The sequence below is a fragment of the Furipterus horrens genome, unplaced genomic scaffold, assembly GCF_987537825.1.
Source record: "Furipterus horrens unplaced genomic scaffold, mFurHor1.1.pri manual_scaffold_4, whole genome shotgun sequence".
In the NCBI taxonomy this organism is placed as follows: Eukaryota; Metazoa; Chordata; class Mammalia; order Chiroptera; family Furipteridae; genus Furipterus; species Furipterus horrens.
Window position 1 is genome coordinate 56,901,796 of NW_028327174.1, and position 23,509 is coordinate 56,925,304.

At 50.7% G+C, this 23,509-nt stretch overlaps 1 protein-coding gene across 1 annotated transcript; it reads right to left on the reverse strand.

The window, feature by feature from the left end:
• Positions 1-330: 330 nt before the first annotated feature.
• CTDSP2 (CTD small phosphatase 2) lies at positions 331-20,077 on the reverse strand. Its single transcript, XM_090273526.1, has 8 exons — positions 19,487-20,077; positions 6,356-6,504; positions 4,764-4,802; positions 4,215-4,316; positions 3,655-3,711; positions 1,570-1,662; positions 1,247-1,432; positions 331-1,047 (listed from the first exon to the last, which is right to left on the reverse strand). The coding sequence occupies exons 1-8, from the start codon at positions 19,548-19,550 to the stop codon at positions 922-924; spliced, it is 816 nt and encodes a 271-aa protein (XP_090129652.1). The 5' UTR covers positions 19,551-20,077; the 3' UTR covers positions 331-921.
• Between the last annotated feature and the right edge of the window lie 3,432 nt (positions 20,078-23,509).

Sequence of the window (23,509 nt, forward strand, 5' to 3'; positions counted from 1 at the left end):
CACATTCACCTTAAGCCTGGGACTGCAGCTTTGTCAGAAACAAAACAGGCCCAACACTCCATGTTTAGAAAGAGAATTTTAAGAGTCAAAAGAACGGAAATCAATTTTCTGCCCTCTTCCATGGCAGGGAGCCCCCCACCCCCACCCCAGGGGCTTGAGAATTATGGCTAGCTAGTGAGGAAGGCGGGCCCAGCACCCAAGCCCTGGGGAGACACAGAAAGGCGCAGGCCAGGCACTCAGCCCAGAGCAAGTGCAGCCCTGGGGCTGCAGGACTCGTGGCCACTGGGGCTACTGGTCCTGGAAACAAGTTTTCATCTTCCAGAATTGTCTATCTGCAGCAACTAGCTGGAGAAAGGTTTCAAAAAGGAGTGTGCCTGGGGCACCTAAAAGCAGCCTCTGACCTCTCCTTTCTCCTTGGCACAAGCCTTACAATACTGAGGAAAGGCCATGGCTTTGGCAATGGAGCCTGGAATAATCTTCATCCCTAAGGAGCGCAGGTGCTCTCAGGGTGACTGGAAAGGAGACGAGCTAACTTGGGGAGAATCCTGATTTTTCAGCTTTTTCTGCCAACCTGAAACACTTATATCCTTGAATTAAGTGCAAGGCATCACCACACACACACACACACACACTCACACACACACACACACACACACACACACTCTCCCCTCCCGCCCCGCTGGGTCCCTCTCTCTCATATCTTGGAAACCCAACTCAGGAAGTAGGCAGCTTGGGGTATCATTGGTCTGACATTTGCCCACTTGGCATCTAACCTGTCCTAAAGCTCTTTCCCATCAGTTCTATTTCCAGGCCCCCTTTGGTGAGATGCTCCAGCTTCCACTCCGTCTGTCAGGCTGATCATAAAGGCACAGTGTAGGAAAGTTCCCTACTGGGATAACCGTTGCTTGTAAGCTGGGAAGGCTAAGGGGCCCGCAGCTGTCCAAGGCTGGTGTAGACATCCTCTGCTCCACTCAGCTCCTCAAAGATTGGGATCAGGTTTAGCAGCTCGGTGTCTGCCATGTCATCAAACCAAGACTGCACGGGCACCTGGAGCAGGAAAAAAGGCAGCATAAATCTCCCAAATGCCATTCCTCTCCCCCTTGCCCCAGAGCCCCTGGAAGCCTGCCAGGGTCCACACGGGGTAGTATGCTCTTCTGGTAAGGTCTGAGGGCCCCCTGCCCGCCGCCTCTCCCACATAGGATAGGGACTCTCCCAATCCCGGAGTGGGCGTGTCTAGACCACTCACTGCATTCTCCGGATGGAAGATGTAAGAAGCAGGCGAGTTGTCCAGGATGAGGGTTTTCCTCAGGTCCCTTCCCAGGCGGCTGAGGTCCTTGACATAGCAGCCCTGGTGGAACACACAGGACTCACGGAATAGGCGGGCCCGGAACACCCCACACCTGTCCAGCAGATCTGTCACAGGGTCGGCATACTGGGAGGAGAGAGGACACTTGTTTGGATGTAGTCCAGGTTCCCAGTGGCAATCTGGGGACCAGCAAGGGGCTGCTGGATCACCCCTTAGCTGCTGCCCCTGCTCCCAGTTCTTTTCTCCCCTCCTGCCCCAGATACCTTGGCCAGGCTGGCAGTGAAGAGAACACATTCAAAGAGTTCCCCCATCCGTCTCAGGAACTCATCCACGTAAGGCCTCTTGAGTACGTATACCTGAGGAAAAGGAGAGGCCTGTTGGAGGCATCCCAGTGAGGGTGAAGCTTCACAGCATGGGTCACTGTCACCACTTACGCAAAAAGCATCAAGTAGTTTCAAACCTTACTCTGTCCAGACTCCCACACCGCAGCCTCTGGGACTGCCTTGGCTGGAAGCCTTCTGCCCCACAGAGCAGCGCACTGGCATCACCACCTCACCAGGCTTCTGCTGGCTCGGTGGTCCCAGGCTTGACCCAGCTTAGGAAGAAATGCATGCACCTGTGTCTCGCAGCCAACTCTGTTTCCGGCGGCGAACCATCAGCTGCCTCCAGAAACAAGTAATCAAGAATAGGCCTCACAGATGGAAACAGCCTATCCTGGATTACTTGAATCCAGCCACAGCCTCTGTGGGAGCTTCCTGTCCTTGGCTCCGTCAGGACAGTCTGTCCAGGTCACCATCGGGCAAGATTGCAGAAACTTCCTGAAACCTCATGCCCTCACACAGCTTCTCTGAAATGCACCAGGGAGAAGTGACCCTTAATGACCACAGACCAGACACTCAGCAGTGTCCTGCTCTAATGTCCCCACCCATTTTGTGCTTGCTCCTGCCAGACAACTCTAACACTCATATCTACCTTTCACGATCTTGAACATTTTGGCCTAAAAGATTCATTGGCTATACGTCCCTCATCAGTCTGCATGCTACTGCGTCCCTGCTTCCAGGCTCTTCCCTTCTCACCCAGCCTACACAGTGCGCCTAGAACCATTCTTTCAAAGCTCCTTTGATCTATGTTACTCCCTGCTCAAAGAGCAGGGACCTGCCATGACTCTCCCTCTCAGCTCTGCAGCAGGAACCCTCTGCTCCAGGTGGCTACAACTTGGCTCCCTATCATTTGCCATTTCTTTGACTTTCAACAAGATTCCCCTCTCTTCCTGGCTCTTCATTGAGCTCAGCAGGCCCTTACCACCCTGCTGAAAACCTGCCTTCTGCAGGCAGCCACCCTCACTAGTCACAGTATAGTTGCCTGTTTGAAATCATGCCTTCATTTTCTCCCTGTGGGTTCTGCACACCTCTACACCCTCAGCTAGTCTGTACAGGGCTGCTGGCAGAGGCCAGGTCGTCTAAGGGCTAAGCCTGGCTCTGAGCAGGGGCTGGCTCTGGCCTTAGCAAAGCACCTCAGCTGGGAGGGGCATGGTGCTGGGGAAGGCCTCTGATAGACACAGAATAGTGACGGCAACCCATACAAGTCTCGAACCCCATTCTTGTACAAGTAACTAATACCTGACCAGGCCATACAAGCATCAGGGCTACCAGGGCACTGTCCCTGCCTCTCAGGTCAGCTGTCAGGCCTGGGCAGGCGTTTTTAGTAAGTGGTTTTCCACTGTCAACAGCACCCGATCCCTTAACCCTGGACTGAGCAGGTTATGCAGGGCCATAGCCTGATCTCATTTAGAGTCAAGTGCTGTTTACTTTGACAGATGTGTACTGAGCACTTAATGGAGAAAGAATCCAGTGTTGGGACCAAAGGCGTGGGGAGAAAGCATCACAGAGGTGTCTGGCTGGGGAGGAAGAAAGTCCCTAGCCAGATGGAGAGGCTGGGCACGGGGAGGAGAGAAAACAGCTAGCACTGCCTTTCTTGCCCAGAACAGGCAGAAAACTAACCATTAAGGATTAAATATAATAAATCATACAATAGTGCTGGTCACACTGGGAGAGGGGGATGGTGATCAATAAATGTTAGCTATTGACTATGATTATGCAACATTTAATTTCAAACAGCTTGGCTGCAAAGAGAAAAAAGGTGACAGCTAGTGGGGGATGAGGGGCTGATTTTTGTGTTTTGTTTTTTTTTAAGATGAGAAAGTCCTGAATGTGAAAAGGTGGTAAAGGTACCAATAAAAAGGTAGAGGCTGAAGTTACAGAAAGGGATCAGTTGATGGAACACAAGCCCTGGGAAGAACGGAGGACCCTGAGCCCTTTGGGCTGGGTGTGGCCTGGCAGGCAGCTCACCTGGTGAGTGGTCCCCTCAATCTCTACAGGCACTATGAAGTCAGCATTGTTGATTGGCTGGAAAGAGAAAAGTTAATGAGGTCAGTGTGGTGGGAAGGAGACAGGAGCCACTGCACTGTAACCTGAGAGGGGAAGGGAGGAACAGGTCTTAGAGACTCCAGAAAGCTCCTCCTGCCAGCCCACTAAGCCCCCTGAAATTTTACCAAAGCAGAGAGTGTTTCAGGGCCTTCTTAAGTCAACAAACTTTTTGATACCATGGATAGGGGCAGGGTCTGCAGCCGATTCAACCTCTTTTGGGCCTGCCCTGTACACAAACCCTGCTGGCACTCTGTGCTATGTGACTGGAGGGGCAGTGACGGCCTGCTGACAGTGACTGGGGAAAGCAGGGGTTCCTACTTAACATTCTTTGGTTCCATATATGTGATGCCAGTGTGGCCAAAATGCTGGAGGTCTGGCTGGCCCCATCCTGATCACCTTTCTATCAGCAACTTCAGGCCACCTCAGCCAGGTCCACAAGACAGCCCAAGATTAGTGAAGAAGGGCTCCAGATGTCAAGTTACCTTAAAAGAGCTATGCACAAGGGTTTCATCCAGGTCAATGACCACGCAGATCCTTCCTTGATCTTCCTCTGTCACCTCTGGGAGCAGGCAGGTCCCCGGGATCTAAAACCAGAGCCAGGATGCTGAGATCTGCTGTCACCAAGCAAGCCCAGCTGTTCCCCTCAGCAGAACTCTGGGAAGAGTCGGGGTCATCAAGGAGACGAAAGACCCCCAACTTCAACCCAGGAGAGATCCCACTTGAAGGCCAAGAGGTAGAATAAGAAGAGACAAAGTTGTATCCTTGGCCTCGGCCTCCTTCTGGACTATGAAGTGATCTGGACATTGGAAATGGAGCCCAGGGCTGGTGTGGCAAGGACACCAGCTGTCCCCCACCACCCTTTCAATCTACTGCCCTGCATGTAACGGGCCCTCAGCAAATATCTGGAATAAATGGCTTCCCAGCACAGGGAGGTGGCCAGCCAGACATGGAGGAATGAGGGCACCACCTCACAGGGTTAGCAGATCACGGAGTCTTGGGCATCTGAGGACGTACCGGTCTGATTCACATACCTGGTAAAACTGGTACTGGAGACACTGGAGCAGATCAGACTGTGGGAGGAAAGGGGGTGGTCAGTGCCAACCTACAGACGCCTTCCCCACCTGTCTAAAGCCCACTGCCCCTGCCTCAGGACTGGAGGGTAATTTTCTCCCAAGATCTCAGACCCCCAGAAGATACTGACAATGACCAAACTGACTCTTCTTAAGAGCTGGGCAGGAAAGGCCAGAACTTCCTTTCCACATTAGGCCTGATGAAGGGTGGAGGGCAGTGGCCCTGCTCTAGCTGCCACTGCCTCTCAGCTGGACAAAGTGAGGAAAAGGGGAGTCAAGAAACTGATGCAGGGACAGAGTCAGAGGTAGACCCAGAATCAGAACCCCTTACTGTGTGGTTTAGCCTCTTGCTTAGTCCTGGAACCCAGGCTTTTTCAGAACATGTATTTTCTATGCCCTCCTTGGGGGGGACTGATGGAGAGGGGGGCGACTGAGCCTCTATAAAACAGAAGCAAGCCAACGCGAGCCCACACTATGGGTCCCAAAATGGGCAGGGGGGTGAAGTGCAAGAGATCTGAATGGTTTCCCCACCTTTTGCTAATAATAAAACTGTTATGGTTGTAAAAAGTAACGTGTTCTTAATGGAAACCTTGATGAAAAATGAAAATCCTAGCACTTAGAAAAACTTAATTTGGCATTCTAGTGTATTTCCTTCAAGTTTATTTTAGCAGTCTTTTTCCCCCATAATATATAATTTTGCATTCTATTTCTTTACTTAATATTGTAACTCAATACTTTTTTGTGTATTATGAACTCTGTAAAAATCAATTGCTTAATAATACTGTGATGTTGTACTACTGGATAATGAAGTGACTCTTCATTGATGTGCACATCAGCAGCCTGGTTTTGAGAGAGGAAGGAGAGCTAGACCTTGGTGTTTCCGAAAGAAGTACCTGTGGCATTGGGGGCAGAAAGATTTTTGATCAGGGCTGTCCCTACCCTTGAAATTCCAGGCGTATTTACTGGTCATTGTGAGACTCAAAGACACCCACAGGTTCCCAAATGTCTCTCACACGTACAGGTGAGAGTGCTGGAATGAGTTATCAAAAATGTGGAAGAATTTCATTTCCTTGGTTCCCTGAAAGTCAAGTAAGTTGGAAGGTAGCTTTGCATAGTAAAAAACAAACAGGAAACACAGGATTTACAGCCAGGATGAGCTGAGTTGGAATCCGGACACTACACTCCTTAGGGACTACATAAACTTTCTGGGTCTTGGTTTTCACATCTGCAAGTGGGAATCTTTGAGTCTCCTTGCAGGGCTGCTCATTGATCACGTGAGACAGTATATGCAAAGCACCTGGCAGTTTCTGGAACCTGGAAGGACCTGGACTGCAGGGGCCCTCAGAGACAACAGGAACATCTGGTTGACCCACACCACAAATGGGAAGTAAGAGGAAGAAGATGAACTGGCTATGGGTCCCCTCAGGGGAAGGGTCTCTTCCGGAGCCAGAGACCTCGGCGCCTGAGGGCAAGGCTGCTGGCCTACTGGCTGTGGATGCATGGGCCCCACTAGCAGCCCCGCCTTCAGCGTCACACCACCCCAACCCAGCTACCTTAGCAATGGTGTTGGCTTCCTCCTTGTACGCGGAGAGCTCGGTGGAGGAGCTAGACTGGCCAACATGCTGGGTGCGAAAACAGCAGAAAAGGGCCTTGAAGATGTTACGTCCACGAGGCTTTTTAGGAGAGGACTTGGAGACCAGGCCTAGAGCAGAAGGAATGACAAAGCATTAATTACAGAGCATCTCTCTTCAGAGGTACCTCCCCCCAACACCAGGGCTGTATCCCCTCCAGTCTGTAAGCTCTGCCAGGGCACACCGTATGTGCTTGGCCAATGACCAAATACAGTCAACAGTGAAGTGTACATGCTTATTCTAACACCTTTTCTCTAAAGCAAAAACAGCAGGAATCCCCACTTTCTGATTTCAGAAATGAGCTGCAGAAAACTTGCTCCTCATTTTATGGAGGGTGGGCACTCAAAGATGGCACTAGGTATAGAAACCAGGTGTCCTCTTATTCTGGTAGCAGCACCCAGAGGATACCTTCAAAGTTAATTCACAAAGACAAAAATTCTCCCTAACTAAAACCCATCCCCACAAGATTAACCATTTCTAGACAAGAGAGTAATCTAGATCCCTTCCCTTCCAGTCAGTGGAGTTGTAGTTTTGTTCAAGGTCAGGGTCCCTAGATGCTGGGTCAGTGGCAGCAAAACTGAGCCCAGAGTAGACCCAGCAGACTGGAGGACAAAAGAACCATAGCCCCAAGGAAAAAACTAATGCTTTGTTCATACCCTTGTCTCCTCCCACACCCCAGACACTTTCTTTAATACTCCCCTCCCCTGACCTTAAACCAGAGACAGATTAACCCCATGGGACACACACATCCAACATCAGGTTCTAGCCTGAAGTCTGATTCCAGATTGCTGCTGCTTGGTCCTGCCTTGATAAATTTGGGCCTTGGAAATACAAAGCCATGTTAATAGAAGGCTTGGCAAGGCAGCCCCAGAAAGGCCAAGCTATGGGCATTAAATTAGGATGAACCAGAAATGATTTCAGAGTATAGCATCTTTTTCAAGTTCTTTTTGGTTTTTAGAGGAACTGTTCTGGCAACTGTTGAGCACGAGTTGGAAGACACCATGGGTACTCTGGCCAGGAGGTGGCGCCACACAACCACTGCCAGAATGGTCCTCAGCCACAGGTCTCTATCCCCAGGACTGTGTGGAAGTTGGGCATGAGTATTAAACCTAACCCATCCCACTTTAAGTACACTGTGCAGGAAAATAAACGCTGGAAATGCCAGTATCTTTGTGGAGGAAAAAAAGGCTAACAGAATGTGACACTGAAGACAACTTTCCCTGTATTGTTCCCTGTAAGAAGGGAAGGGGAAGACAATGTGGTGGGGATCACCCAGGAGCTGCCCCTGCCCCCTGCCCCGACCAGGTCCTCACAGCGTGCACTGCACCACCAAGGTGGCCCTTGCAGACATGGTGATGGAAGAGCCATTTAACACCCAATTACTGGGCTGCCTGTGTCTCTGGAGAAGAGGGGAGAAAACCAAACTCTGTTCCCTGGACCACGAGTAAGGAAATGGCTGCTGAAGAGCAAGTCAGTCCAGTGGCAATCAGCACGCCCTCAGGACCAACGACTTAGCTCTGACTCAACAGAAAAGGCAGAGGGATTCCTGCAGGTTCAGGGAGGGTAAGCTCACACTCTCTCCTCTCCTCTCCCTGGGTTAGGCCAGATCCCTTGAAACTGTATGAAACCTTTTAGAAAATGATCAGGCCTCCTCCCCAGCAATTACCCTAAAAACCTGGACACCACTGTTGAGCTCTTGGCCATGGAAGAACCAACATTTCCAGGGACGGGATTTTTGTCAGGAAGAAAGAAAAGTACATTGGGGACCTCCCTGCAAGGCCCCTGTGTCAAGGAGACAAACTTTAGAGCAGAGCCCAGCACTTAAAGGATAAGAGGGTCCTTTGATTTGTCCTATTCATAATAATCTATGCAGAAACCAGAGGGAGAAGACAGCTTCTCCACCTGCTTGTATGACCCACATTCAATTCCAAGTCCAGGGACTCAAGCAGACACTGAAACAAAGCTCCAAGACCAAAGCTGCACTATTGCTCTTCCTTTGGTTTATGGTTTCTTCACGCAGAACCACAATCAGAGGCTTAACCCAGGCAATGAGCCTTTCTTTAAAAGGCCACACAAGCCTGAGCCTTTCCTGAAGAGGCCATCAAGAACGCACTCAGCATCTCAGTGACAGACGCTGTGAAATGAAGGCTGAGTAATCCTGAGAGGCAAGGAGGTGAAAGGGGCAGCTGGCTGAGGCCACAGAGAGGCCTCGCTGGTGTCTGCTGCGGGAGGCCCAGTCTCAGACAGGGAGCTTGGTGGGGTGGGGCTGGGGGCCACTCAGCCTGGTTTGGGCTCTGCAGGGGACGAGAGTCTTCTCAAAAACACAATGTGGCCAGGCAGACCCTGGGTCTCAGAGACCACAGACGCCTTAACCTTGGGGGCAGGTGCTCAGAACACAGCAAGGGCTGCAGCGCCTGGGGAACGGTACCCCAGACCTGTAACAGCAAGGTCACTATCCTTTTCCCCATTGGGGCCCCATTTCCTTCAGTCCTTCTCCAGGCTGTCTGTACTTCTAACCTTTACAAACACTGCCCCACTGAGAATCCACCAGGGCCTCTTCAGCCTCCCCCAAATATGGCTGTCTCCTGACGGGGCCTGCAATGGTCTCAGCTCTTTGTGTAGCAGGTGCTCAATAACTTTGGCTGGCTGAGTGAATGACTCCAGGGCCTCCAGGGCCTATCACTTCTATAGAGCCAGGACTTGTGGAAGTCTTCACTGGTTTAAAACAGCCCAGAAGAGTTCAATGCAGAAAAGGTGCCAGTGTGTGAGAAGAAGAAGGTGGGCTGTGAAGGAGCGGAGCACCCGCGGCAAGGCACTCAGTCCTTCCGGGCCTTGGTCATGTTTACTGAGCACCTATGATTGCCAGGCCTGCATTAAGGCACTTGACATCATTACCTCATTTTATCCTCACTATAATCCCATCTGTAGGCACTAATCTCCCATTTCCCAGAAGGAAAACCGAAGCACAGAGAGGTTAAGTAACCTGTTCAAGGTTACACAGCTAGTGGGATAGCAGAGCCAGGATTTGAACCCAGGTCTCCTTGAACCTAGGGCCTCCAACAGCTCAGGGGCACAGTGTGTGTTTACTCCTCCAACAACTGGGAGGTGGTGGGCACTCTCAAGGTCTCTTAGAATGTTTGCTCTATTCCTCCCTAGGTTGGGCTAGTTAGGGATCAGCCTAGCTCTTCTTTGCTGTCCTCTCGGGCAGGCCATGAAAGGTGCAGGGGATAAACAGTACAAGGCTCTGGGATTCCACTCCAGGGCTCACCTCGCCCACACCCCAGCCCTGCACCTGCTCACCCTGGCAGTTACCTCTGGGAGATCAAGAGAACAATAGGGGACTGGGAGGGGGAGGAGCTGGAGCTAGGAGCTTTGGTCCAAGACCTGCTTTGTTCAGCGGGTTAAGGGTGAGCGGGAACACACACCAGAGTGGGATCTGAAACTTGTGTCAAAGAGTCTCTCAAAGGGCTCCTTTCAGTCAGCACTCAGCATTGTGACTCTGACAGCCAGGTGCAGGCCATCACCCACCCCTGTGTATGATGGAGAAGGGCACTGGCTCCCCCTCCCAAGGAGGGCACAAGATTTACAGGCCCATGAGGATTTCGCTGCACACAATTTCCCCAAGAGGACAGAATTCCAATGGGTGCCATGTAGCCCCCTAACGAGCTGCGCTCCCTCCCTCTGCCCCCTGCTACTCGCTTTGGGGACACCAAGCCCTCCTTTTCTGCCTGCTGCAGACATGCATCTGCTCTCCCTGCTCCAAATATCTGGCTTAGGGGTGGATGTCAGAGAGGGCCAGCACAGAGCTCATGGGGGGAGCTCTGACTTTAAGAAAGTGTGCAGGTGACCGAGAACAGAGAAGGCAGGCTACCCCGCCAGCTCACTATTTCAAGGCTTCCTGCTGAGACAGTGTGAAGAAAAGGGGGGACCTGAGAGGTGTCCCCCACATGGAGGATCACCTGGGATGGGGTCCAGGCTCTGCCAGTTACTGACTTAGCCACATAGCCTCTTTTGAGTTTCTTCATCCATTAGTTAGGATAACAGTAAAACCTCACTCCTGAGTGAAATGATAAAAAACCAATACTTACTGTCTGCATAGTAATGTACTACAAAGCTAAATGCTGTGCTCATTTTAATTCTCAAAGGGGAGATGACCACTACATGGCAACATCGTGGGCCTCATTCCAGGAAGCCAGCTACAGGACAGGAGATCAGGAGGCCTCCCATCCCCAGCATGTGGCTGAAGATCCAGAAAGGAGATGAATGGTGACAGAAGAATTTTGATAAGTTCATGCCAAAAAGTCAAAACAACCCCTACACCTTTCCCCAAATCCACTACAAAAGTTGTTTTCCAGCTTGCAGCTCCTGGGCAGATATCCTGCAAACAACAGGAAAGCAGGTGAGAGGCTCTTTCACTTGAGATAAACAAAGCCCTCTCCCCTTGTGTCTACCGCCATGGCCTCCAAGATACACCAGATGGGAACATTATTTGCCCCTCTCTTAAAAAGCCTGTCCATGTACATGGACACACACACACACACACACACACGCACATACACACACACACACAGACTGGCTTTGCCAGGACAACACTATTTTTAACCTTCTCCTGAAGGTCAGGTTCAGATATCACTGTTGCCAACAACACAGTTTCGTGTCCCAGCAAAGGAACCTCCTTACACATCTGCTTGGGACTCAGTACAAGGCACGCTCTCAGGCTACAGGATTTTAACAAGCCCATTCATGTAGAAGGATGCTTTCTTGGTTCATCCCTCAGAAGTACTTTCTTCTCCACCATCTCCCATACCCCCACAGCAAAGGATTTAGTCTGGCTACCACTATAAAATGGCCTCTCTGAGGGGCCCTCCCTCCCCTTAGCTATTGGAAGGAGGAGAGTATTTGGAGCATTTCCGGCCTTGGCCAGCTGCCTGGGCCCTGCAGCCAAGCCACATCTGATTGGGGCTCCCCATGAAGAGGATTCCTCCAGGTCCTCAGCAAGGGGCATCTGTGCCTTGGCTAAGGACAGGCCCTAAAGTGCCAGGTGGACGGTAGGGCTCTTGGACCAGCAGGTGAGTCGGCAGGGAACAGGAGGGTGAGAGATGCCTAGACATCCCCCACACAGAAAAGCCTGGAAATAATGGGGAGGGTGTACCAGTTTTCACAACGCCCAAAGGCTGACTCTGTTCTTTTGGATTAACAAGGCAGGCAGGGCCTTACCCAGCTCGGCCACAGTTCCCGAAGTTCCAAAAAGCAACTGTGAATCTGAAGGCAAGGACTTTTTCCCCTCTCCAAGACGGATTTATATGGGAAAAAGAAGGGATTGCATTCAATTCCATGCAGTCAGGGTAAGCCATGTGCACAAAGACAGGAAGAGAGCAAGAATGGCATGGCCTTTACATCTCCATTAGTCTCCTTCCCTGGGCAGGAGGGTTCCCTGCATCTCCCTCTCTCCTTTCTAAGGAGGACTTCTTTCAGTCCTGGGTCCTTAATGCCACCTGTGGCGTAAGGGTACGGGTCACAGGTCACTGGCTACCTTGCCTCCCTGCCTTTTCCTTGCCCACTTTAGCAATCTAGTCACTGATCTCAACATAGGGCCTCAACTTGAAGGACCTTTCCTCAAGGAGGACTCAGTTTGGGAGCCAGGGATTCCTGACAACTTTTAAAATATGATCAAGATACTCTTATCAATTTTAGACTCAGCCTTTAATAAAAGTTATTGCCAAAACACCCTCCTGGGCAGCTCTCACATACTTTAAAAACATGCTGGGGCTGGGGGTGAGGTTCCCAGAAGAAGTGACAAGTCCTGGATCAGAGGTGGAGCAGCCATTTCCTTACAGATATGTCAGCAGCAGCCTCAGCCCCCAGCCCAATGCCAGAGGGCTCCTGGATGTCTGGAAGTGATCTGATGGCTCACAGCAGCAGCGGGGAGAGATCTGAGATACCATCCAGGAAAATCCAAAGGACTGGGTCCTGCCCCTGCCCCAACAGGAGGCTTTTCCCCATGGAGAGCCAGCTGGGGCAGAGATGTCATCATGGAGGACTGGAAGTCATACTTGCCCATCTTGAATCTCTCTCTCTCCTCCCTTAAGGAGGTGCTGAGCAGGCCCTTGTGGGAGGCTGGGAGGCTCAGAGAACCTGCCAAGCAGGACACAAACACCCTCTGGGTGGCTGTTTCAGCCCCTGCCTAGGCTCTCTGCTCGATTCCTGGGATTCTTGTATTTGGTGAAAGACGGAAGAATCCAGTGCCTCTTTCCCGTCCGGCTATGGAAGCCTGCTTTCTGTGACGTGAGGGGGAGATGGAGAAAGAGGAGAGAAGGCACAGGACAAAGCAAGGGACTCTCATCCATCTCTCTTCTGACCAGGGAACAATAGATTACACAAGTTAGCATAGACTTGGCTTTAAATCCTGGCTTTGTCATGTATGTATAAGATGTGTGGCCTTGGGACTCAGTTTCTTCATCTGTAAAAGAGGAAGACTAACATTACCTATTTCACAGAGCTGTGAAACTTATAAGGAGCTTAGGGTGTATCCTGGCCTTAGTAAACTCTCAGTAAGTGTCAGCTACTAGTCATTAAGTACAAAGAACTTTCATATTCTTATCTCAGTCTCAATTTCAAAATGTGCATATTGAAAGAGACCATAGAGATTTCTTCTCATTTCAGAGGTCACACAGAGTTAGTGGCAGGGAAATAGCCTTTCTGGGACTCACCAAACCCAATCACAGTCTCTTCCTCACACACACATATACAAGCAAACTCAGTGGGGTTGGCCAACCAGTTCCTTCCTTCCTTCCTCTTGTGGCTGGCCTCTGGAGGAGGACTGGCAGGAGTCAGCCAGGAAAGACTGCCAGGGAGTCTGTTTCACCTCTAGGGACACTGACTTGCTCCTTCCACAGCCCTCAGCTTCACCTGGGACCAACCAACTAGCACAGGTGTGCCCACCAGGAGAGCAGAGTTAGAGATTGTGACAGTTAAGAGATTGTGTGTGACACCCGGTTCCTGCCCCATTTCAGCCTCTCAAACAGCTTGTGGTCTTGCCTAAGGCACAACCTTTTTTTCAGTCATTTTCCTCACAGGTCAGTCAGGAAAGGTCTGCACCTCAAGGTTCAGCTTACCTGAAGCTTGAACTCAAAGGCATTTAATGCTAGGAACAGTGCCTGGCCCATGGTAAGTGCTCTATTAATATTGTCTGTGAAAATCACTAGATGAGCAAAGATCATTACTCTGTCCATTCACACTGATAAAATTTTAGAAGTTCCCTTTAGAAGCCATGAGATCTTTAACAAACAGCAAAACTGGGTTCCTCTAGGGGACTCTTCCTGCTCAGGGCTAAACAGGCAGTTGGGGCCACTGCTGTGCTTAGCTGGCTCTTCTCCAGGGACACCTGTCAGAATCACAGGGAGCATTTGGAACAGGCAAGAGCCTGGCCCACCTGCTCGCACTCTGATTCAGTAGGACCCAGGTGGGGTCTGTATTTTTAGTAAGTGTCACAGTAGAATCTGATGTGTGTCCCTGGCTGAGACCTGATGTCTAAAGGTTGCCAGCGGTCCTTGGCTAACCCTTCCAGGACTGGAGGGTGATTCAGCCAGTCTCCCAGGCCCCTTCCCCCACCATATCTCACTGGCTCAGTGTCTCTGCTGCGTCTCAGAGGCCTGGTTTTCCTTTCTAGAGGTACTTGCTCTATCACTGAATCAAAAGGTCCAAGCCTGCTGTCTCTTCCCACAGGTCACTGTTCCTGTGAAGGAGGGGGCCCTAGCCCCATTCTACTATGGAAACTGACGAGCTGGGATCCACCATTTTGGGGAGGGGCTTCCACAGGACTGTGCTGCGGGATTTGAGCTTTTCCATGAATCTGCTTGACTCTTACTGGGGTTGGAGCCACATTTGTTTCCTGAGAACAATGCAGGACATAAAAGAACGTATAGAATAAAAATAATAAGAGCAAAGTCTGATGTGGGGACAAGAAGTACCTGGGAAAGGAAAGGAAATGTCAGGAGGTCAAATCAGAGATGAGGTTCAAGGCCGATGAACGAAACAGGACATTTGCAACCTCCTGTCCAGAGGAAAGCTTGCATGCTTGCTAGAGTTTCCAGTCTGTAGCACAGACCACTCAGGCTCGAAGGGCTAGGCACCTCGCTGGACAAAGAAACTCCGTGCTAGTTGGCCTCTGGTTAGTACCCTGTCAACTTCTCCACTTTGATTTCTACTAGTTCCTTCATAAGATTTGCATGTTAATGAGGTCATCTTCATCCCATTTGGGAACTATTCCTCCATTTGAGAAAAGGCAGAGAATCATATCAGGGCCACACCCAACCCCATGTCCCCAAGACTAGTGAGTGGGTTCTCTGCTTCCTGAGCTGGTCAGCCTGAGACAGGATGAAAGCAGTTTTTTTGCTACCTTTTTGTACTTTTCTTGTTACTAGAATCCCCTAAAAGAAATCTGAATCTCACTGGGTTCATTAATTCTCAAAGCAAATACAGAAGGTAAGAGAATGCAGCACACAGTTTTTTCAGATCTTCGTTATGTCCATTTCTGGGAGGCCGAGCAACTGCTCAGAGGGTTTAGACTTCAGACGCTCTTCACAGTAGGTGCATGGCTTCCTGGCCTCTCCCATCACCAGATGCCCAGGCGCCAGGCAGAACTGTGAAAGCCCCAAGGCACATGCTACTTGCATTAGTGCAGATAAAATCCCACCCCAAATCGCACTGGCACAAAGAAGGGGTCTGTGTAGAAAGGTCGTGAGGTTGTTCCTTCCAGAAGGCCCAAGCCCTCACATCAGTGTCCCCACTGACCCCTGGCCACCTGTCTTTAACAATGAAACCCATATGACCGGTGTGCTGTTTGAACTGTGTCCTGGGGGAATGGAGGACATGCTGAGTAGCAGTGGTCTGGCTATGTAAAAAAGGACTTTATTATCAATCACCTACTACGTACCAAGCACTACAGATGTGTAGATATCAATATTCCTATTTTACAGATAGGTCACTCAGAACACTAAAGTGATGTGTCAAGTCTCACTGTGAACGGCGAAAGGATTTGCACCCAGGCCTGAAGCAACCAATTCTGCCTGGGAAAGAATTCTCTGAAGAACAGTGAATACTTCAACTGCTGCCCTTGCCTCCCCCTACCCCCACCTACACTACCTATCCCAACATAGGAATAACAGACAAGACCCCAAATTACCCAAAACTAGCAGGAATAAAGTTAAGGAGAAAGAGATATATTTGTATATAAATATGTTCATAATTGTATATTGTCTTTCTTTCCCAAACTTAGTTACCAACACTTCCATTAATAAATTCTCCACAGAATGGCTGGGAGCATCAATTCACCTTGCCTAGAAATGTGACTAATACAGTATTTACTGTTTTTAAAAAAATATTCTTTTAAATTTTATTTACTTATTCATTTTAGAGAGAGGGGAAAGGAGGGAGAAAGAGAGGGAGTGAAACATGGATGCCAGAGATAAACACTGATCAATGGGGTTGCCTCTCTTATGCGCCCTGACTGGGGATGGACCACAATGTGGGCTCCGTAAGTCAAACTCAGCAGCAGAACTGCAAACTCCCCGCCCCAGGATGTTAGGCATTTCAAACTTCACTGCTGAGTTAGCTGTACTCCCTTGAGCAAACACAAACTCAAGTCTCCCCACAGGCCACCACTACCCACTCCAAAATAGGGGGAGGGGGAACTCCAAAGGAGACACAGAAATGAGCCTCAGGGAGCCACAAAGAGGCCAAGACTAAGGACTGGGGGAGAAGGGATAGGAACCAGTGGGGCTGGAGGAGTCAGCTACAAACAGGCAGGCACCCTGGATCCTTGAGAGCAAGTTAAGGAAGAAAGCCCCAAAAAGACTCAGCTGAAGCTTTTCAAGTGATGGGCCAAGCTTTTCAAGTGATGGGCCTAGCTACAAGTACAACTACAGTGAAAGATGCTTGAGTTTTTCCATGACAGAATAAGGGAGAATTTCTCCCTTATGTGGAGAAACCAAAAGCTAGAAAAACTTGCCACCATCCTAATTCCTAGGGATGATCAGCTACAATAACCTGTTTAGTTGCACATTTGGGAAGACAACCTGAGGCATCATATCTTCTCCCTAAAAGGGACATCAGGTCTATAGAAAACAAAAAAGGTCCCAAAGGTCCTGACTCCCCCAAAGGGCCTGTGGGTCACCCTCAGCTCTGGAAGAAGCTGCCTCCACCCTCTCATTTCACACTGGAAAGTTACAGGGGGTGCCTGTTCCCATGGCTTTCCCCACTTAACCCCAAAGCCCACAGTACAACCTCCCAGCAATGGGGCAACACCCTCATATTGGGCTGCAATATATGGTCATTCTCTGGCCAAACGGATACTAACTTTTATTTTTTACTTTGGATATTACACACAACCCTGTCCCAACCAGGAAGCCATTTCACCCATCTATCTGGGACAATGATCCAACTTTGGCCCTTTTATTATCTACGCTTTCAGCAACTTTCTTCTACTTCCTCTACTGTAATTACTTTTGAATCATCAACACACCCAGCCAGCCAACCTTAAAGCTCTGAGAATGCTAAAACAAACACACATACAAATAAACAAAAACCACAACCCTGAAATGGCAACAACTTCATTAAAAAAACACTCAAGCTAGGATCAATTTTTTTTCTAGAAATTTATTTATTAATAAATTGCCTTACACTCCTTCCTCTTTTTCCAAAGGGAGGAGGGCCTACAGATGAGGTGCTATGGGGGTGGGGGGAAGGCAATGAGCTCCTAAAGGAGCTAATTAAAACATTTGCGACCTACCTCCACTTTTTTTTTAAAAAGGATGCAGGGTTTCTTTGTAAATGATGAGGGACTCAGAAAGTTGGTTTGCTGGTTGCCCAAGCAGCCCAGGAAGAAAGTATTTCTTCTCTGGAATGCAATCCAATTACATGGGGGGTTGGGGGGGAGACCCATGTCTGCTAGCTTAAGAATTCAGATTCATCCAGGGATAAGTCTGAAGTGCAAGCCACACAAAAAAAGGAAATGAAGAACTCAACTCCAAGAAAATCCAACCAGTATCAACCTCAACGCTGTCAAGAAGCCAGCTGCTTTGCTTTCTGCTGTCATCTATTCTCCTCCCTGCCATTGCCCTGATGGATTTATAAGATGTCCCTTCAGCAGTCCAGCTTTCCCTCACTCGTGGTGTGGTGTCCTCACGGGGAAGGCACCCTCCTGAGCCCCTAGAGAGGAGAGGACAGGAGTGGTGAAGCGCAAGGTTGTTCTTCCCCCTTCTCATAACACTGCCAATCTCTGGAATCCTTCCACACTCAAATTTCTTTAGCTTTGGCTAGCTCTTGGGAGTCCTTTCCTGGGGTGAGGTTGGAAAGAGAGCGAAGAGTCAGGAGTGAAGTTATCAACAGGGAAAGCCTCTCTTCTGCCCTCAGCACAACTGAGCAGCCAGCAGAGGGGTGAAGCTGCAGCCTGGTTAGTGATGCAGCTAGGGGACCAGGGAGTCTGGGGCTTTGGAGGGGCTGGGATCTGAGTAGGCAAGGTTCTCCCCCTCCAAAGGAGAGACTTGTTTAAAGAACAGTGACACAGGAAGCACACACTGCCCCCAGCGAGGGGAAAGGCTGACACCACCAGCCCAGTGTCTTTGCTCCTAGGCAAGTTGGAGGAGCTCCTTGGGGCCCTGAACCCCACGAATAAGTGATCTGCTGACTAATGTTACCAAATAGGGGGATTGGGGGCAACACGGAGACCCGGGAGCTGGCGCCCCCCGATCAGATTCTAGGCCTCAATGCGTTCCACTGCAACACTAGCTCTTTATGCCCCACTCCAGGCAGGGGTGGGGGTCCAGGGAAGGGCAGTAACTCCGAGTTTGGTCCCAAGAGCGAGCTCTCCTCAGCTCAGAGCCAGGTGGCCTCACTCCGGGAAGTTATCCAGAAAAAAAAAAAGACGCTAGTCCTTACTCCCTGAGGAAACTGTCTGCTCTTTTAGACACATTCCTCAAGGCCTGAAGAGGAACGCGGGGGGAGGGGAAAAGTTTCGGGGCCTCCACCACGACCAAACTCAAAAGACATCCCACCCTCGGGTTCCAACCTTTCCCCTGCCCCGGGAAAGGCCTCGGCCTCATCCCTCTCCGGTCCCCAAGCCCACCCCAGAGAGGGCCCGCTCGCTAGCCCCCTCGCATCTCCACCTGACCCTCAGGAAGGCGGGGGCCACGAGCCACTGCCCACAGAGAACTCGCTCTTTTTCGCTGCGCGATTCAGAAACATGCCGGGTCTGATGCCATCGGCGAATTATGTAACCAGGGACACCGCTCTCGGGCTAAACAAACGCGGCTGTGTGTGCAGAGACGGCCCCGGAGAAGTGCACCGGGGCAGGGAGGGGCTCAGGCCGGGCCTCTGGCTCGGGCTGGTTAGCTCAGCTAAAGCGGCAGGAGGCGGCCGTAAGAGAGCCCCGCGCCGCCGAAGTCCGCGGCCCACCTGAGGGTCGCGGGCCGTCAGGGCTCGGCCCCTCCCCCACCGCGGCCGCCCCCGCCTTCGGGCTGTGAACTTGGTCCCAAGTCCCGCCAGACGCCAACACTGCCCGCTGATGGGCAACCTCGGGCTGGGGGGTGAAGGGGACCCTGGGAAGCGCTGAACTCCAGTCCTGGCTCCATTCCAGCTCGGGACTCTTCCGTCCCCTTCTCCACTTCTCTCCCCTCGGTCTTAGGGAAGCGTGCGTTGTAGTGCGGGAAAAGTGACGACCCACCGCCCAACTCTGGAGGGGACGGACGCGGGTGGACTCGTGCTTCCAGCGCTACCCCCTCAGTCCCTTTTACCGGGGGGAGGGGTGCAGGACGGAGTGACAGCTGCGCAGATGACGCCCCTCCCCCTCGGGCTCCCAGAGTCCGGGGCCCGCGCAACCCCCACGGGGGGCTGAGTGTGCCCCTCAGATGCGGGGGCCGATGGACTGGGGAGTCCGGTCGGAATCGCTGGCTCTGAGCCTCGGGCGGTCGAGGGTCAGGACTCGGCTTCGGGGCTGTGTTAGCCCCCTTCCCGATCGCGGGCGACGCAAAGTTTTGGGAAGTTGCTTGCCCCTACCTTGCTTGGTAAGCACCAGGGCGTCTTCCCTCCGCGCCTGGGTGATGATGGAGCCGTGTTCCATCTAACAATCCCGCGGGCCCGGGCTGGCTGGACGGGAGGACGGGCGGGCGCGCAGCCTAGGCTGGGCTGGGGGGCCTGGGCGGGGGCCCGCTCCGGCTCCTGCTCGCGAGACTCGGACTCCCACAGCTGTTCACATCCCTGCTCTCGTTCCCTCCCTGAGCCAGGAAGGGAGGCGGCCTCTCCGGAGAGCGGGCGGACCGGGCAGCAGCTTCCCCGGGTGTCCCTGGCCCCGATCCCCCGGCGGCAGCTCCGGGCTCCTCAGTTTGGGTCCAACATGGAGAATCCGGAGCGAAAACAAGAGGAGGAAATGGGACACGGGGCGGTTTCCAGGCTCCCCCCTCCCCTCCGTACTCCAGATAAACAACCCGCGGCTGCAGCGCCCACCCCCGCGCGCCTCCCGGCTCTGGACCCGGCCTCTCCACGGCCCACCGGCGCCTCGCGTTGCGGAGCACCGTCCTAGGCCCCAGGACCCTCTGTCAGTAAGCACCCGGGGCTGCGGAACATCCGGAGCTTTGCTATTTCGTTACAGAAAAGGCGAATCCTCGAGGGGGATGGGGTGGCGGGCGGGCAGGCTGGCAGGGGAGACTTGAAACCGCTCCGTTGCTCCAATTGGCCCTCTCGGAGAAAAGGGGCGTGGCCCCTCCTTACTATGCGGTGCGAGGACCCAACAACATTCCAGTCGCTACGGCCACGCCCCCGGGCCACTCCTCTTTCGTGCGGCTGCGGCCTCCCCGTCTCCTCGGCCACACCCCCTTCCTCAACAACTTAAAAGGACACTCCAAAGCTCATATTTCCCAACTTGGTGCTGGGGTGTTCCGGTTTGTGCGTCTCTTCTCGGGTAACCAGTGCAAGCCATGAAGCTTAACCCAGGTCTGCCTATGATGGGAGGGTTCGAGGCATTTTTCTTACTTCCTGCTTGACCCTCGAATCGTAGACCAATATTTCTTATAAAAGAGGACAACCATCGAATCCCGAAAGACAGACGTGGAACTCCAGAGTATCAGCGCTGAAACTGACTTCATGATGTCTGACCCCTACGCTTCTTTTGAGACTTGAGGTGCAGGGATGTGCTCAAAGCCACTTATTTGCATAAGGGTTACCACCTTTTTCCCTCCTCCAAACCCAGCCCTGCCCACTTCAATACTACCTCTCCCCCTAGTAAGAGCCTCAGTTTCGATGGATAGAGGTCTCCAAGGGAAGAGCTTCAGGTCCGTGGACTTTTGCTGGCCTCCTTTCTTGCTCTTAGGCCGCAGGAACCATGCTCTGGCTATGGCTCCTGGATTCCAATAGTTCAAGGTGAGGGATAGACATTTGTCCCCAAGAAATAGAAGCCAGCAAGGCAAGTTTCAGCTGTATATCAGGTCTTTTCCAATGCGCTACATCTGACCAAAGGTGACATGCAATGCCTTGGGAGGAAGAGAGCTGTTAAAAGTTAAGGCTGGCAAGGGTGATGTAAAGTGAGATGCACTGGGTGACTTCTGAGATACTTCCAACCTTAATAGTCTATGATTCAATGGAACTCACCCTGCCAAGGGAGAGACTTCCAGGAAGGTCAGGACTTTTCTGGTCCCTGGAGAGTGAAGGTAGCTGATGGACTTCATGCTGCAGTCCCCATTGCCTAACATGCACCAGGTCTAACTGGGGGTTGAAGGACAAGTAACTCATATCTTAACTTGCCAGATACTATGAAGTACTTGCTCCGCATGGGTGTATATGTCTGTGTGCTTTACCAGTGCTCATGCATTTCTATTCCTTCTGTTCCTACACGTACATACACAAAACCTTTTTACATAACAGCATTTTAATGGAAATGCTGTTTTTCCAAAATGAAAGCTGTTACAGAAGATGTGAATGATGCTTATGTAACTTTAAGCATTGAGTATGGGCAGATCCCATTTCATTAACAGAAGGAGAAAGGGAAGAAATCTCACATTTATTTACCGCCCATCATTATCAACATATCATTAAAACAATATAATTCTTAAGGTAAATCTTCAACAGTTAGGTTGCTAGGGGACCATTTTGGATTCTGCCCCCACCCTCTTGCAAGGTAGCTCCGTTGCAGTGGGAGGGTTGCAGGCAGAAGCAGGGGGTTGAGGATTGAGAGGGACCCGCTATCCACAGCTCTGTGGTGTTGAGCAGGACACTACCTCTCTACACTTCCCATTTCCTCATCCATAGAGGCAATCCCTCCCTATTTTATAGTTTACAAAGTACTTTCACACATTATCTGTCTCTTCTTTGGGATTGATAGGGGAAATGCCCATTTTGTAGATGAGGAAACAGGGTATGGAAAGGTTAATGGACTCACCTAAGGTCTCACAGCTTGTTAGGAGGAAGAGGCAGGACTAGAAGTTGTCATTAGACTTTAAGACTAGAACTCATGACATTTGACCCTAGTTCCTTTCCTATGTATAGGATGGAAGAGGTACTGAGAACTCTGACTGCATCACCTCTTCTGGGAAGCCCTTCTGGATATCCCCTCTCATGTCAGGGCTTTATACTCCTTACATACTCTCTCAGAGCACTAAGTGTCATGTCTTACAACTGTTAGTTTGCTTATTGGCTTCCCAACAAGAAGATAGATTGAGACTAGAGACTGTATTATTCACTTATCAGTCTCTTGTGCCTAGCATGGTGCCTGACACAGCAGGGAGTCTTCATGTGTTTGCTGCATGAATGTTGATTCTGTGTCTTAACCAATGTTCTTACATATAGGGGTTCAGTGACCCACAGCAAGAAATGTTTTATATTGTGAAATAACTGAAATAAATTTCATGGGAAGAATACTTATCCTTGCTCTATGCATGTACCCTGATATTTTCTATTGTATTTATTGTATTCTATTTCATTTTTTTAAAGGTGCTGGCCATAACTCTCTAAATTGATTTTATGATCCACCTCCAGGTTGTGATCTACAGTTGGAACAACAACATTGCTTTCATCTCCTGTCTGCTGTGAATACCTTCTGTGTGGAGGGTGTGGGGTGTGTGTGTGGCTCTAGCTGTTCCTAAAAGGTATAGAGGAGATGGCCTTCAAGTACCTCTTGCTTGGAGGTCAAAAAAAGGTTTATGTATAAGAAAGCAGACAGAAACCCTTCCAAGATCAAAAGTACAAGGGTGTGAATAGAACCCAGGGTTGGGGTGGGGGGTATTAGGTAAGGGAAGGTATGAGAGGCCTGGTGAAGACTTTTGTGCCTCCAGAAACTATAAAGGCAGTCAGTGACAGCTTTACTGGACCCTGGAACCCCAAAATGCAAGTAGGCAGGGTCTCTTGATGCCATGTCCCCAGATTATGGGTCTCCATGACAGAAAGCTTTCTGGGGGTCATGATGGGCCTATTTCATACAGTTAAGAGGGTGGGAGAGATGGGAGGCAAGTGGACATTCTAACTTCTGCCTAAAACAGTCATGTAAATAACCTCCTGCCTCCAGGCCCTGGGGCAATTGCTGGCTGTGTGACTTTGGGCAGGCTGGTTAATTAGGTTAGAGGGTTAAAGCTGAAGCCAGGGCTCTGTAGGCATAACAACTCTCCCAAGAGAAAGCTATGGACTGCCTGGTCACCTCTCTGCTCCATTCCTTTACCTCAACTGGTAAGAGGCACCCCACACACACACCCTAGTGCAAGAAGTGAGGTGGTGAGGGTAAGAGCTCAAACAGACAGTCCCTGTCTGTTTCCCATGGCTACTCAAGTTGGACTGGGTGTTCCTGAGCCAAGGTTTGGGAAAGGGAAACAGCTGGAGAATCTTCTGTGGGAGTTGCATGTTTGCTTCAGAACTCTGCCCCTTTCCCCACAGAAAACAAACATAGGGTTGGGCTGACAGAGACCTTTCATGACCTTATGATGTCATTGAAATGTTCCATTAAAAATAAAAAAAATATTTTATTGCAAACGGAACACATCCATTTTCTTGGTTTCTCTGATTGTTCCTGAGAGTCTCACTTCCGTTTTGTATTGTAAC